This window comes from Ochotona princeps, chromosome 4 (genome assembly GCF_030435755.1).
Source record: "Ochotona princeps isolate mOchPri1 chromosome 4, mOchPri1.hap1, whole genome shotgun sequence".
NCBI classification, from domain to species: Eukaryota; Metazoa; Chordata; class Mammalia; order Lagomorpha; family Ochotonidae; genus Ochotona; species Ochotona princeps.
Window position 1 is genome coordinate 65,391,158 of NC_080835.1, and position 17,228 is coordinate 65,408,385.

The window sequence follows — 17,228 nt, forward strand, 5'->3', positions numbered from 1 at the left end:
TTACCTTCTACTGTAATTGTTTTATCATTGACCTCAACTTTCAGGTGTCTACCCTTGATCTAAGAAACTGGACCCATATCCAATTACCAGTCACTCCACAAAAACCAACCAACACCCTCACACCCCCACCCCCAATAAACCATTTAATGAGAAGGTCCCAAGCCTTCTCTGCCTTGCATAGGTTGATTCACTCAGCTATCTTCTCTATAATACACCTGGGATGAAAAGCCAGTGCTTCAGTCCCACCATGCCCCCACAATTTTTACCTTAGGGTTTCCCCAGAGGAGCCCCTCCTCTTCCAGAGGTTGACCAGGCTGCTGGATCTGCTAGCTGCAGAGGATGACTTGCCATCCCCTACATGCATGCGTACCACAGTGGAAGTGGTGAAGGCGCTGCGCACGTTTCTCTCTGGTTTGGCCAGAATGATGTACACTTTTGGCACAAACATGCAGCCTAAGGCCACTGTAGCACTCAGGCTGACAGAAAAACACATGGTGATTATTTTGTAGTTGCTGCCAAAGTAGATTGGCACAAATGCCAGCCATATGATGCAGGTAGTGTACATTGTGAAGGCAATATACTTGGCCTCATTAAAGTTAGCTGGGACATTTCTGGTTTTGAACGCGTAGAAGGTACAGCTCAGTATCAACAATCCATTGTATCCAAGTGGAGTGACAACTCCTAGGTTGGTAGTGTTACAAATCAGGTAGACTTCACGAATACTTGGGTAGTCGTGCATGATATCAGGAGGCTCCATGATAAAGAGGGCAACTATGATGCCCAACTGGATGCATATGAGAATGAAAGCAATCACTAGTTGGGCACAGGCACTCATGAATCTGGGCTTTTTGGTGCAGATCTTCTTCTTGCTGCCGGCCAGGATCCTTGCAATACGGTTGGTCTTGGTTACAAGGGCTGAATAACTCATGGCTGGAGAGAGACCAATGCCAATTCTCTGAAGGTAGCAGTAAATCTGTTTGGGCTTTGCAATGAGGCAGAAAGTACATAAGTAGCCCAGGCAGATGCCAGCAAGGATAATGTAGCAGAGCTCCCTGCTGGATGACTTAACCACTGGTGTATCACGGTAAATTATGAAGATCGCAGTAACAAACAGGGTGGCTAGCAGGCCAAGGCAGGCAAATACCACAGCTGCAATGGGCTCAGGGTCTCCCCAGCGAAGATACTGTACTGGTATCAAATCACAACCTGCAGAGACACAGAAAAATACTGAAAAATTGGAAGAGATGTTTAACTTGGTCACATGTCCCCAAGTTACAAGCAAGAGCTTATAACCATTTCAGTTTGTTCCCACTGACCTGATTTCATTACCTTAATATTCCTCATATTTAGGAATCTTTAGTTTTTTTTTTATTACTGAGTATATACTGGTGATAGAAGCTATCCTAGCTTCTGAACCAAAGTAGTGAAGAATATATCCAGTACCCTCATGAAACAACTATATTTAGTTACGATTAGAGCCATGATGAAGTGCAGCATGTATTCTGATCCAGTCTGTGGAAGTGAGCACAAGCCTAATAGAACTGGAATTAGCAAATGAAAGTGTTTGACAGAGTTTGAGAGTTCAACGGGTTTGTAAGGTAAAGTCAAGTGTTAAGAGTGGGAGAATAAAAAGAAGAAATAGTACAATAATGTGTGTGGCCTAAGATGAGGCTTGGATAGGCAGGAAGGGCTCCTGAGTGTCAAAGAGCCCTACAACAATAGAAAACTGTTACAGGAACTGATGCAAAGAAGTGACATTAGGGGTGTGTGTGTGTGTGTGTGTGTGTGTTTCAAATAATTTTGTTGCTGCACCAGCTTTGGATGAATAAAGATGCAGAAAAATCTTGAGAATAATTTTGGAGCCACATAGAGTATTTGGATAAGAGAGTCTGTGAAAAGTAAAGGATCAAAGATGACCAACATTGGTACAGAAAAGAGAATTTGTGGTTTAGATGTCACAGAAGAAAGATACTGTTAAAAAAGGGAGAAGGGGGAATTTAATAGGAAAAACTGACTCCAAAGGCACATGGGCCTGATAATATTCCTGTTCTGTACTCTGAGGATGAAGTCTCTACGTATTACTTGAGTATGTGACAGAAAAAATATAGCTTTTTGAAAAACTTTTCTTTAGGACAGTGGTTCTCCAGCATGGCTTCATACTGGGATTACCTAATAAATACTCTTAAAAACATAGTGAGATCTGGGGCTCACTGGTGCAATTTCTGATGTAACTCCCTTAGGCATGATGTAGGCATCATGGGTTTTGTAATGCATGGGCAGCTAAAGTTGAAAACCATTGCTTCACTAAAGTCATCTCTATGGTTGTGGAGAAGGAGACACCTGGGATGGAGAGCGTCACTGAGGAAGTGGGAGAGGAAGGAAGGGATCTGGAGCATGCAACAATAGAGACTGTCCCCCTTGTTCTTCCCTGTTTTCTCCCTTCACTGGAATAGAAATAGCAAGGCTAGGGAGAGCAATTACTTTTGGACTTGAGAATGTGAAACATGCTTTAGGTATGACAGAGAAGACTAGAAGGAAGCTGATTCCCTGGTAACTATGGGACTGTGTGGATATATGTAACCACATTTCCCTTGACAAAAACTCCTTTCCACTCTTCTCCATATATGCAGGGGAAAACAAATCCTAATTAGTGTACAGATACAATTTTCCTATTCACTTGCCATAGCCTGTGTGTGGTTTTGAATATTAATAGTCACTGGAGGTTAGGGAGCTAACAATAGGTTATAGGCAAGAATCATGGATTTTCCAGAATTGATCCAAGAGAGCTTTATGATAAACAGAAAGGAAACATTGTTTCATCTTCCACTTATTTCTGTCCAGCTGCTCTCCTGCTTCAAAATTTTTATATCAGTAGCATTATAATAAATTCATTGTGGGTCTAATAGGAGATTCTCAGCACAATTTACAAAACTTCTAAGGAAAAATACATTCTTATTAAAATAAGTGCTTTAAACATAAAATTTGTGCATATAGCTTTAACATAAAAATTTAAATATAATACAATAAACTTTAAACAAATATCTCACTATTTATGAATATACCTGTGCTTGTACTCTGAGTCCTCTAAGTCCACATATGCTGCTTAATATGTTGGAGTTCAACTTATTTTTTAAATTGTATTCTAAATTATTTTTATAAGTTTAGTAAATTTTACAGTAAAGACTTAGGAGTATGGTGATGCTTTCTCCCTCCCTTCTTTCTAGCATTCGCCGTCCACCCTCCTCCTCCCTTATTTTTCTTATAATCTTTACAATGGCATAGTTTCAGTGTACTTCACAGTCACAAGTGCAACAATATAGCATTAGCTGTAGAACTGAACAAGTAAAAAGGTGGGGGAAAGAAACACCACCGTCCATCAAGAGTATAGACACAGGCTATCAGCAATGACAACATCTCAAAATGTCAAACTAGCTCATAGACTTAATTTTCTGTTCTCAGTGTATTAGATATCATAAATCAGGGTAAACATATGATATTTGTGTTGTTTGAACTGGCTTATTTCAGTACGCATAATGGCTCCCAGTTGCACCCATTTTGCTACCAAACACAAGATTTCATTCTTTTTATGGCTGAGAGATATTTCTTAGAATATGTGTGCCACACTTTCTTCATCCAGTCATCAGTGGATGGGCATCTGCCTTGATTCCATGGCTTAGCTATTGTGAATAGAGCTGCTATAAGTATGGGAGTAAAGATAACTTGCATATACTGATTTTCTTTCATTTGGATGTATTCTCGAGAGTGGGACAGCTGGGTCATATTGTAGATGTATTTGGAAATACTTAAGGAAACTCCACACTGTCTTCGATAATGGTTGAGGTAGTTTTTGTTCCCACCAACGGTGGATTAGGGCACATCCCCACCCACCAACATTCATGCTGTTCTGATTTATGTATGATGGTCATTCTAACGGGTGAGGTGAGACCTCAGTGTGATTTTATTTACATTTTCGTGATAGTTAGTAAACCTAGGCATTTTTAAAAATGTCTGTTGAACATTAGAATTTCATCCTTAGAAGCATATATGTCCATTTCCTTTGCTGTTCTGTTAACTGGATTTTTTGTTTTGCTGTGGAGCTTTTTGAGTTCTTTCTAGATCCTGGATATTAATCCTCTAACAGTTGTGTCGTTTGTAAATATTTTCTCTTTCTGTTGGCTACCTTCACTTTTTTGATAAGTTTCCTTTGTAGTGCATAGCTTGATGTAATTTCAATTGTTCATTTTTGTGTTAAATGCCTGTTTTTATGGAGTGTTTTTCAAGAAGACTTCCTACATCTGTGTCTTGCAGTGTCTCTGTGTTCTATCAAATTGATAGTATAAGATTTTACATTTAGATCCTTTATCTGTTCAGATGTGATTTTTGTATAAGGTATAAGGTAGGGGTCTATTTCACACTTCTGCACACATAGATCCAATTTTCCCAATACCATTTGTTGAAGAAACTGTTCTTTCTTCCTGGATTGTTTTTGGATATTTTGACACAAATTGGTTGTTTGTAGCAGTGTAGGTTTCATTTCTGAAGTTTTTATTCTGTTATATTGATTTTCTATGTTTCTGTACCTGTAACATGCCTTTGTAAATAGAATTGCCCTTATAGTACATTTTGAAGTCTGGTATTTTGATGCCCCCAGCTTTGCTTTTGTTGTTTAAGATTGCTTTAGTTATCTGACGTCTCTGGTGTCTGCATATGAATTTTATCATTTCTAAATCAGAGGGGAATATTGTAGATATTCTGATTGGAATCAATATTAAATCTGTAAATTGCTTTCAGCAATGTGGACAGTTTCATGTTATTAATTCTGCAAATCTAGAAACAGGGAACATTTTCCTACATTTTGGTGTCTTCTATTTTTCTTTGTTATTTTGTAGTTTCTGTGTTAATGATTTTTCACATCTTTGAGTAAATGTACTTTAATGCATTTTTTCCTGCTATGGTGAAGGAGACTGATTTTATAAATTCTTTCTAACCCATGCACTGTTTGTGTACACAACCGTCTTTCATCCATTAGTTTGTATCCTATAACTTTACCAAACTTACATTTTCCAATAGAATGTGGGATTCTCCTATTTGGAGAATCATGTCGTCTGCCAGCAGTGATAGCCAGACTTCTCCAGCTTTATATTAAATAGCAGTGGTGAAAGTGGACATCCTTGTCTGGTTCTAGATCTTAAAGGAATGCCTCCAACTTTCCCCCATTTAATAATGTTATGTATGGCTTTTTGGTATATTGCCTTGATTTGTTCAGCAATGCTCCTTTTATATCCAATTTCTTTAAAGATTTTATTTTGAAAGAATATTTTTGTCAAATGCTATCTCTGCATCTATGAAGATAATCATCTGGTATTCATTTTTATCTTCTTAATGTGATGTATCACATTTATTGATTTGCATATGTCCTCTGTGTTTTATTCTTCTGCATACTAAAAGATAAATCCCACTTGGTTCAGGTGGATGATCTTTTTGATGTGTTGTTGGATTCAGTTAACCAGTATTTTGTTGAGGACTTTTGCATCTACGTTCATCAGGAATATTGGTCCACAATTCTTTCTCTTTGGTGTATTTTTGTATGGTTTTGAGATTAAGGTGATGCTGAAGTCTAAAGAAAGTTGAGAAGATACTTTCTCTTTTAGTTATTTTGAATAATTTGAGAGTGATTAGAATTAATTTTTCTCCATAGTTTGGTAGGATTTAACAGTGCAGTCATCCAGTCCTGGCTTTGTTTTCTTGGGAAGGTCTTTAACACTGGTTGCATCTCATCATAATTATTGGTGATGTATTTTGTGGTGTAGGCATTAATCATTATTAACTCTCTATTTTTGCTGTATCACATTTTGAGATGTGCTGTCATCCTCATTTGTTTTAAGCAATTTTTAATTTTTCTTTTGATTTTTGCTATAACTGTTCATTATCCATGTATTTGAATATTTTCTAGTTTCTTGAGTTGTTGATTTCCAGCTTTATTCCACGGTGTTCAGAAAAGATACATGGAATCAGTTATTTTTTTGTATTTTTTTGTATTTGCTGAGGCTTGCTTTATGGTCCAGCATTGGTCTATCCTAGAGGAAGAAGTGACATGCACTGATGAAAAGAATTTGTATTCTGCAACTGTGGAATTAAATGTTCTGGAAATGTCAATTAGGTCAATTTTGTCCAAAGTACAGGTTAGTTCATATGTCTCTTTGTTTATTTGCTATCTATTCAATGAAGAATGTGGGGGCTGTTGAAGTCTCTCATTAAACATTAGAAGCTGTGTATCCCTTTACATTCATCAACTGTTGTTTCAAATAGCCAGGTATTCTGACATTGGAGGAATTTGCATTTACTATAGTCACATCTTCTTGTTGAAGTTATCCCTCAATCATAAAGAACTTCTCCATCTTAAAACAGTGTTTAAAGTTGAATTTGGTTGATATTAGAATAGCTGTACCTACTCGTTTTTCTTTCCATTAGTATGACATAATTTTTCCCATCCTTTCTCAGTCTGCTTTCTCTTGGTTGTTGAACCGTGCTTGTTGTAGGAGAAAATAGCAGACAGCTAGGTGTGTTCCACCTTGGCACTTGGTGCCCCGGAGATTGAAAAGCAATTCACTCAGCTCAAAGTCAGTGGGAAACATAGATTTATCCCTTTGATAATACGGCCTAATTGTGTGTGCCCACAGAGAGTCAGGTGAAAACTACAGCGGTCATACCCACTGTAGCCTTCACTGATCTTAAGATGATGATCCCTTCTAGCTGGTCTGAGATGATTTAAAATGTCTGTTTCTGGTTGTTCTCCAGGCACATCATGGGTGGATGAGGAGAAAGAAGTGTGCTCCTCCTCCACGATGTTCCGTTAGAATTCTGCCCCATCTCTGGCTCCAGTTAGAAACCCAGGGTTATTGTGGTCAGTGAGAGTCTATGTCAGGCAGTGTTGCCAGTGACTGTGACAGCAAAAGTCTGCTTTTGTCTTTGTCTCTGAAATAGCCAATGTTCTCCTGTCCCCAGCATGGAGTCTCTGTTCACTGCTGCACAATTACATGGTCCTTGCTTTGCACAGTGCCTCTCTGCTTTCTGTAGAATTTATACTGCAAACCTCTTCCATATTGTCTTTTGGGAGTATATTGCCTGTGCTTTTCTTTTTGCTAGTTTTCCCAAGTCAAAATCACATTCTTTTCCTGTTCGGCCATCTTGGCTCATAGTTCCCTGGAGTCCAAAGTTTGATCCTTTAGTATACCGTAGGGCTTAGATTTATATTTACACATTTGCTCCTTGAAAGTATTTTACAAAATGTAGAATTAATCATTCTCATATATATTCTCACAGGACAGTTTATTTATGGCACTGACTTCATATTGTAATACATTAGCTGCTGTAGTTTAATTATCGAGGCTGTTTCTACTGCTGGATCATGGATTAAAAACATTCTTAGGAATTTACTGACATGTGCTGTTCAAGGCAGAAATCTTTTCTTTAGATAGTCAACTGAATAATACAAACAGTGTAAGAGCTTTAATTTTACCTCTTATACTGTTCTAATTTTTAGCCATTTTTATTTAAATGTATTTTGAATTCAAATTTCTACATACTTTGTAACATTCATTGCTAGTTTTATCTTAGATACAGTCCCAGTTTCTTCATGTGACTCCATTAGCTTCAGGTGTTAGACTAAATAAAGCTCAATAGAAATGTATTGGAAAAATATTCATGAAGCATGCCATTAATGTGAAGTGATTATTTTCACACATTTATCAAATTTACATATAGAAATGAATATTTTTTCATTATGTGAACCACTCAAAGATTTGTGCTTATTTTAACGATTGCACACAGTGGCTTTACACCTATTTTCTTCAAATGGATAATTGGATTTTGATTGGAGTTTTACAATCATTGAAATTTACAATTGAATAAGATCTTAGAGCTTATACGTTACAATTATGTGAGAAATCAATGAAAATAAAATTAGAACGTCTAAACTTGAGAGATTTTGAATCAGTATAGCAGGGTAGAACAAAGGACTATTCTTTTAATTAGTATCCATGATGGTTCCTGCAACTTGTCCTTTGTTTTGGGATGCCAACTCAAATTCAGAAATTATAAGCCCAACTTCTCATCCAGTATGTGAATGTCTCATTTGACAATCATTAGAAAAAAAATCACCTTAGCCCAATCTGACATTTTCCATGAACTCTGTTGCCCAGACTAGTAGTACTGGTAATGGTAATGAGATAGATCTGAGAGGTAACTGGATGTGATGCCAGGTAGAAATTGAAGAATATAGTAAACAGGCAATTGTAAGAGCACTTGTTAAGAATAATAGGGAGAAAAACTAAACCGAAAATATACTGCAGAAAATAATCAACTGGTAAAGAAGTTTCAGAAGGAAATTAGGAAATAGAGAGTCAAGGGAAGAGACTTGTGAGTTAATGGCATATTAGTAACTAAGGTAAAGCCTGTAGAAGCAAAGGGTCCCATTCTGGGGAGATGATATATGGGTGTAGTTTGGATGTGTTGAGTTTTCAAGAGTCTGGGACCTAGTGAGCAGCTGAAAACAGAAGCTGAGAGATGTGAATGGAAGGAATCGTGTGTTAACACAGAGGGAAAACCATGTGGAAAGAAATGAACTCCATATATATAGACAAAAGTAGAGCCTATTTGTTATACCAAAATTAAAGAAAAGTATGTAGTGGTGAAGATATGATATATATATTCTAGAAGAGATCAATAGATTATAAGGCAAAGGAAAGTATTGACTGGAAATTCTGCCATATCATTTGATATTTTCTTGTGAGCCTAAACTAACGTTTTTTGGGGGGATAATTTTATATTTAAGAAGAATTGCTTGTGGGGAGTATGTATGTGGATATAGGCACCTCCATTTTCATTTTAGTATTTACTGTAATTATATCTTCTGTAATGAGGAGACAGTTTTATTAACTTGTTATATTCTGTCTTTACTTGAGCATAAGCACCAGTGATGCTAGGAGTTCATCATTTTTGGTTACAAATAGATCTTTAGTTCTGTTCAAAGCACACATATGGTATGCAAAGACATTTATAAATGAATATGTTTACTACTTGTTATTGGCTTGTGTGTCTCACAAAGATCATCTATTGGAAATCTAATCAGCCATATAACCATATTGAGAAGTGGGGTCTTTCAGAGACAATAAGGTCGTGAGGTCTCTGTCTTGTCTCTCATCTCTATCTCTATGCCCCCTGCCCCATGGATGCTCTCCTTTTGCCCATTTACCTTCTGCCGTAATGCAACACTGCACACAGCCCTTTCCAGGTACCAGCCCTCTGATCTAGAGTGTTCTACCCTTTAGAATTTAGAGAAACAGTTTTTCTCCACCCAGTCCGGTGGTGGTCAATCTGTTGTTTATAGCATTACAAAACAGCCCAGCACATTATAAAAGGTATTTTCAAACCGTTCATGGAAATTTGACATAACAGATGTTTGTTTCAGTGCAAAGAGATTTTCTGCAGATTTTCTGAACTGTACTTTTGTAATCCAAATATGTAATTCTCATTTTAAGCATGGATCTAAGCATTCTTATCAAGCTTTTATGATGCCTTTGAGAAGTCCCAAGCTATAGAAATATGTCCCATTGAATTCTAAATTCAGTGCACTTACATCTGACTTTGAGGGGCAAGGTTCTGATATCTAGAGAAGGCAAGTTATATAGGTAGCTCGATAGCATATCTCTGTGAAGAAGATTGATATTATTTCACAGTGGATATATTTTAGATATGTTCTAAACATTTGTCAATTTATAATTGTTAACTTTGCATTGAGTAATCCCTGGAAAATGGAGCCACATGGAGAAGAAAGATTAACACAACCTTTATTTATTTTTTTTTAAAAAGGACTATGTAAGTTAAGCTCAGATCCACAGTTCCCAAGAATTTTATTAACTGCAACTTTTTTTTGAGACAGAAAACACCAAACACATGAAAGCCTCCAAGTTCTCTGTAAGAAAGATGTGTTGCTATTTACAGAATTGACTGATTATTACCATTGTCTTAACATTCAGTAAATCACTTCCTTAAAAAGTTAGTCTCTATCTAAATTTTTAGACAAAATTTCTCCGTATTCAGCATGATAAAAGATGAAGAAATGAACATTTATCGACTGCCTACCATATGTCAGGTTTATCCCAAAGCAGGAAATATCTTATAAAATTTTGTGAAGTAAATATCATTATCTCAATTTGAAGCTAGTGAAAGAGAGGAGTTAATAAGATAGGTCAACATGGTGGCACTGAGATTAAAACCCTGTGGTTATTTATTTATTCTTACAATACCTCTAGAGGTGATCTGATCAGTCCTTCCCTGGACTATTTAGTAGGCAAGATAATTATGACCAAACAATAAACTTGGGTAAGGTGGGGCCATAACGGAAGTAAGTATTTAATATTTGTTATCCTGGCATTAGATTCATGCTGCCTTATGAGTTATTGGTTCAGATCCCTTATAAAGGTTCTCATGCTTGTTTTGCTCTGAGGGATACTGGCAAGACACACTGAGTAGTAAATTATTGCTGTTGTGTTCTAGCACAGTAAATTTTCTTAAAAAGTACTGAAAACCCAAAGCATAAAACAAGAAAAACAACAGAGTTGATCATTGTACATGCCCTGCTTCGCTGCCGAGTAGATTCACAGCTGTTGAGTTGCCACTGCAACCCAGCCTATTTCTTGCCCTTCACTGTTTGTTACACATTTTTGTTGTAGTGTCCCTTAACAGAATTCCCTCAAAAACCTGACAGTTCAGAACCAGTGTGTTTATTTCTGTCCATCTTTACTAGTTACATTTGACAGGGGACCCTTGCCCTCCCACAAGGTAAGCACTTTCCCTCTCTGTCTTCACTAGCTGGTTCCCACTTGCTCTTCATTTTCCAGCTCCTGGTTGAGAATGATTTCACTGATTCCTTAAGCCTGCGTGACAGACTCATCCTATGCTGTCCAAGGCTTTATTGTCAGGGCCTCTCTGCTCACGTTTGTGTGTTTCGGTTGGTAACAGCTGAGTAATGTGAAGCAGGAGACTATTTTCTTTGTTTACTGCCAAGTTTCTCAGGCAGCGAACACACAGGCAGTTAACAAGGTTGAATGAATCATCACATTAACAGAGAACAAGTTGGGGAGTTAGGAGGCATACAGTGCGTTTTGAGCTTGTATACCTATATTCACTGTGCATTTGAGTATTTCACTGCATTTCTCTGTTTTTCCATACATAAAGAAGAAATAAGTTAGAATTCCTTTATTTTGAATGAGAGCTTTAATCTGGGGAGACTTGTAGAAGACCTCATGGATTGGAAATTAAAATACAATGACCGTTCGGTGAGACAGTTTCTTAGAACTGAATAAAATGCTGAAAACTATTCTTGTATTTTATTAAAATAAAATATGCAAGTCACCACTTTAAAATCAATAGACCATCAGTGAAATTTTGTATGTAAAACATGAATTATACCTGGTGTTTCACATTTAATTTGCATTTGCCTTTCATGGCACACTAAACTCATTTTAGGGATCCTTTCCTAAAATGTTAGATTTTTATAGAATTTCTCCTTTTTTGTAGATGAGCCACATGCTAAAAAGTAAAAACACTTTTCTGCAGTTGTTGAGCTTCTAGATGACCTTCCAAAGGATTTCTGATTTTATTTTTCAGAACATTTAAAACCAGTTTCTGGACCCTGCTGTGTCCTCACAAACCCTTTATTTTTCTTAGCCTGTGAGACATATTAGGACTGTTCTAAAATCTGTGTTTGTTTCACCTTTTTGATCACTGGTTTATCATGTTTTCACCCATAGGCTCTTTCAAAGCTTATTAATTCCTGAATTAAAAGTATCAAAATAATGTAAATGTCCTTTCAATTGAACTATTGCTGTGTATTTAACAAAATGAAAGGTCCAGGGTAATTGCAGAAGGAAAATGTGAAGCAAATCACTCGCATACAAAAATACACAGGAAAAGGATCAATACTTCGTCCTAATCATTAAAGGAGCAAACTGGAACTTGCTTATACAGCACTAACTAGAATGTTTCACTCATTCCCTCATTCAGTGCATGTTATTGACCAGCTGTTGCACTGTGACACAGTCTAGACCATGCTGCTAGAAAAGTGATTTTTGTTTCTTTAACATAGTGTATCTGTTGGATGAGTGTGTGGAGGATGGCTATTGGGTGTAGTGATTGTGATGCCACTATGGGTAACCTGCATCCCACATCAGAGTGCCTGGTTTGAGTTCCAGCTGTGCTCCATGCCAGGTTCCTGTCAGGAGATTCCCTTACCTAGCTGTGCTGAGCATTTAGCGGATGAACTGTCAGGTGGGAAAGCTTTCTCTGTCCCTCTCTTAACTCTCTTAAACCTTGCATGGAGTCCTACATACTTACAACTTCATATATATATGTATATATATATATACACACACACATACATAAAACACACATATACCTATATACATAAATATAAATATATACACAAATATACATAGCATTTGTATCATTTATTTTAAATGAAGGAAACTAAAGTACAGTTGTGATTGAAGAGCATTTGAATGGGATCATAGAGAAATCAGATTACATCATATTTCAAATCATATCTGATCATAGCAAGAGAAATATGTAGAGGAAACAACCACATCTAGAACCAGATACACAGAAGAACCATTTTAAGGAACCATGGTACTATATTGTCATAAGAGAATTATAATATCCCTGGAATTACTGCCAAGAGTTCAGATTGAAGAATCAGTAAAGGCTTTTGGAGAGATAATACCTAACTGCCTACATCCCCAAAACTAGTGTGAGGATCATACAGCATAATATGTGATTTGAATCATAGCAAAAGATTTAAAAACTTAGAAATATTGGGAAAGAGTATACACATAAACAGCAGTGACTCACGTCTGCTAAATTGCCTATGTGTTTTATTAGACTGTCTATGTTCTTTCCAGGGAAAAGTCAGGATATCTTATATTTCTAGTCTTCTTGCAAATCCACAGCCTCAAGTAAATGCTATTATATGGCCTTAAGTTGTTTGTAAGTACAAGACAGCACATAATACTGTATTAATCTTTCATTGCAGCTAATGTGATTTTTAAGAGGTGTCAAGACCAGAGACATTTATCTGCTTCATATTATTCATATAATATGCCAGTGTTTTAAGGACCACTTTCCAAGTAGGTTAGACAGTGTTGTGACAAGTGCTGCACTATGTTTTATGTTCTTCAGGAAAGATGTGATAATTTACTTTAAATTACATTTATCAAAAACCGAAATCAATGAAACCACATTAGTTTTTTAGTCTGGCCATATCTGAGTGGCTTTTGACCATGGTGATAGTATTATAACTACACCACAAATTTATCATTGTGAAGACAATACAGTGCACATTTTTCATTCCATGATTTCTGACAAGTTGGAAACTGGTTTGTAATTTCTTCCAGGACCTGTTTAGAGAAGTTTTATTGAGAGGGGCTTTCATACTATTCCTTTTTCTCTGAAGCAGATGATATTTACATATGTAAATATATAGTCATTTCACTTGTATTGTGGGGGAGAAAACATATTAAATGTTGCTGGAAATTGATGAAGAGTAAGAAGGCACTTTACAACATGTCAATGTTTTTATCTCATTTAGACTGAAAAGTGTTTTCTTCAGCATTAACTGAAACATCCGTTTCATTGCTAGCATTGACCAGTGCACATTTTTCATGGCATTTCAGAGATCCTTTCGGAAGAATCCAGTAATTCATAGTTACTCTTGTATCACTCACAACATCACCTCAAGGAAATAGTCAGATTTTACAGACAGAAACAAGAGAATGTGAGCCTTACTTTGCTACTTACAGTGTGACCGTGAAGACAAATCGTTTGGATTTTCAGCCTCAGTTTTGTTTATTTGTTTGTTTTGAGTGAAACACATGTCATGACCCAAATTGGATCTCTGCCATCTCCCTCCTGAGGGACTGCTGGTTTGGGGGAAGAGGCACACAGCAAATGGAACCCTCTCTGTGCAAGGAAGGCAAGTGAGAGTTTGGGTCACCTGCATGTTGTGCCTTGTGGGATTCTGCTTTTTAATCTGGCTTATCTCCAGCTTCCTGTACTTCCCAGGGCTGCTCCCCTGGGCTGGGCGGTGTGGCGCCTCCTTACTCGAGCAGGGGAGTGCAGGCTGGCCGAGGCAGTATCTTGCTGCCAGGATCAAGGCCTGAGCCTGCCCTGAGCTGGCAGCCCCTTCCAGAATGCAGTCTCCCAAACAATCTTTCCTCCTTGGCCAGCACTGGGAAATCCAGACTCAGGGTTCCAGAAATTCCCCTTTCCCAACCAAGCCAATCATGGATCTCCCCCTCCAAGGGCAGCATTGACCTTTGGAGTTAGAAGCCTCTGGGGAAAGGAGCAGGTCCCATACAATCAGCCCTCCTCGTCCTGCCGCTGGCTGCCTCAGTGAGCCTGTGTCTGGCACCTTGGCAGACCTCCTGCAGGAAGTGGTGTGGTCCTGGAGGAAACTTGAGGGCACCTTTCCTCATTGAGCTTTGATATGGTCCAAAAAGAGCCTTAAATCAAGAGTATTTGTGGTAAGGTGGATGTGGGGGAGAGGCAGGGAGGAGTAGATTCATGTTTATGTTGGCATGTTTCTACGCCTGCCTTCCCGAGGGCACAGCACCATGTAAGCTGCTAAAAGGTGACAGGGTAGACAGTCGCAAGCGGCTGGGAGTGAGGACAGGGAGTCCTTCGACTCCTGCCTGCCCTGGACTCCACTTCCCCTTTGGAAGTAGTTACCTGGCCAGGGGCAAAGCCAAGTCAGAGGGAGGGGCACTGTGTGCCTGAGGTTGGTGAAGGTGTGGCCTGTCAGCTCCCCCTACCAGGTGACTGCTCACTGCAACAGACAGCTGAGTGCCGGAGTGGAGCGCAGCGGGGCAGCTTTGCTCCACGCTGGTGTGGCCTGGTGACGCAGGTGAAAAGCAGGTCTAACTGTAGGTTGTGCAGTTCCTAGTGACAGGTGCCAAGAGGTTATGATACGGGCTTCTTGGGTCTGATGTACAGTGTGAATAAATGCTTGCAGCTCTTAGCCCTTTTTTGATCAATGAAGCACTTTTTAAATATTTTCCTTTGTATGTAACGGAGGAACTGTAACTCTCCATGGTTGTACATATAACCCTTTTCTCCTAAAGAGGAGTCAGTGCTCCTATATTTTTCATTTTTTTTGGTCAAAGCAAGAAGTAAATACTTTAGAATTGTTAAATATATAAATAAAGCGAATAAAGTTGAGTGTTTCGCATGGTAAAAAAAAAAAATTGGTTTAAATACTCAATACATAAAGACTTGTTTCCTTCCATTCTGCATTTATTTTTTTAGCAAATATTTCTAGATAAATACCATGATCAACGAACCTTACTTTCATGTGAACAAAATGTGTAAAATAGTTACTTGCTCAATAATATATAATCAATGAAAATAAATTCATATACAACAGAGAACTCTAAAGAGTGAGATATAGAACAGTAAAAAGAGGCAGAACAAGAATTGAGGGGGGTAATTTGTAGAATTGTTCAGAGTAAATATTTCAGTGATAACTTGAAGGGAAAGATACTAACCGTCGGAATATCTGGGGGTACAGTCTTTCAGGCAACAGAACAAGGAGGAGATGACCCTAGATATTTATCTTTCTCGTTTGTGTGTGTGTATGTCTGTGTGTGTAACCTGATGAAGTGAAAGGGAAAATAGGCCAGCTATTCAGTAAAGTCCAGATCGTATAATAAATGCATTTGTAAAGCTTTTTACAGTGAAATGGGAAACTATTGTGGATTCTTACAACAAGGGAAACATGACCTGGTTTACTTTTTTAAAAAGTTATCTCAATGGAGGGTATTGGGAGAGTCATGAACAGGTTTTGTTCAGTAGTAAAGGTGATTAGTGTTGATTGCTAGAACTATCATTAATAAGTACAATTGAGGAAGTAATGAGAAATTGTATAACTGAGGATAAGGGTGGGATTTCTTGAATAACTAAAAGATTTGAGAGAAACCAAAGCTAGTTCTATAGTTACTGACCAGAGAATTTTTTTTCATAAAATGTCTAAAACATCAGGAGAAACATAGAAAGTGAACAATAGATAGAACAGCTAAGGGAGTCAAAGACATGAAATTCAGTGATGGAAATGCAGAATTTGGGATGTGAATTAGTTGTTCAAACAAATATGTAAAATAGATAATTACTAAAGTCTGCAGATTTGATGAGAAATGCAGGAATTTCCATGTTTACATGATATTTAATAACATGAGAGTGGGTATGATCACCAGTGAGAGGATCAAGATTGATCTGGGGATAGTCACGTGATGTAGCTTTAGTTTTCTTTCAAACACATAGCTATATGAATGTAAAACTGTGATGTTTTTAAAATTGATAGATGCTGAGGTAGTAGAAAGCACCTATTACCTTTTATGAAAAGATAAAACTATTTTCTTTGAAGGGATGAAAATAGCAAAAGTCTGTAATAAACTCACCAATGAAATTGGAAATCTTTGTAATTAGGGACAGTGTTAAGATAAAACAACTCAGTTGCTTGTTAGTATTGTCTTGGCTCATGACTGTGTTTTTACAAGTTTTGGAAAATAGAAGGCTTAAGAAGGTAATGAATAAGCTAAAAGAGATGCTTAAAAATAGTAAATTCAAGCAAATAAAACTCATTATATAGTCTATGCCAATAAGAGGGCTAGACAGTCACTGATTAAGGGATGTTACTTTGAATATAAAAGACTTAGTAGAGACCTGTTGGAATTTTTCCTATTTGTTTTATCTTTTCTTCTCTTTTGAAAGATAGATATGCAGAGAGAAATAGATACAGAAAGAAAGATCTTCCAGCTGCTAGTTTACTTCCCAAGTGGCCACAATGGTTAGAACTGAGCCAATCTGAAGCCAGGAGCCAGTAGTTTCTTCCAGGTCTTCTGTGTGGATGCAGGGTCCTAAGGCTTTGGGCCATGCTCTGCTGCTTTCCAAGGCCACAAGCAGGGAGCTGGATCAGAAATGAAACAGCTGGGATATGAACTGGTGTGCATGTGGGATCCTGGCAGATGCAAAGAGAGGATTTAGCCACTAGGCTATTGTGCTGACCCCTTTTATTTATTCTTAATCCACTTGTCTGGTCATGTATATTATATTTGTACTTTTAATTTTATTAATGGCTGAGTAACAAAAATATAATGCATTTGAAAGTTGACAGATAT

General features: G+C 37.6%; 1 protein-coding gene across 1 annotated transcript in view; it reads right to left on the reverse strand.

Moving 5' to 3' along the window:
- Nucleotides 1–242: 242 nt before the first annotated feature.
- Nucleotides 243–17,228, reverse strand: part of GRM5 (glutamate metabotropic receptor 5) — a 254,704-nt gene continuing 237,718 nt past the window's right edge. Inside the window, exon 7 of the mRNA XM_058663716.1 lies at nucleotides 243–1,206. Within this exon, the coding sequence (XP_058519699.1) occupies nucleotides 263–1,206 (944 nt within the window). The 3' untranslated portion in view covers nucleotides 243–262. The remainder of the gene's footprint in view (nucleotides 1,207–17,228) is intronic.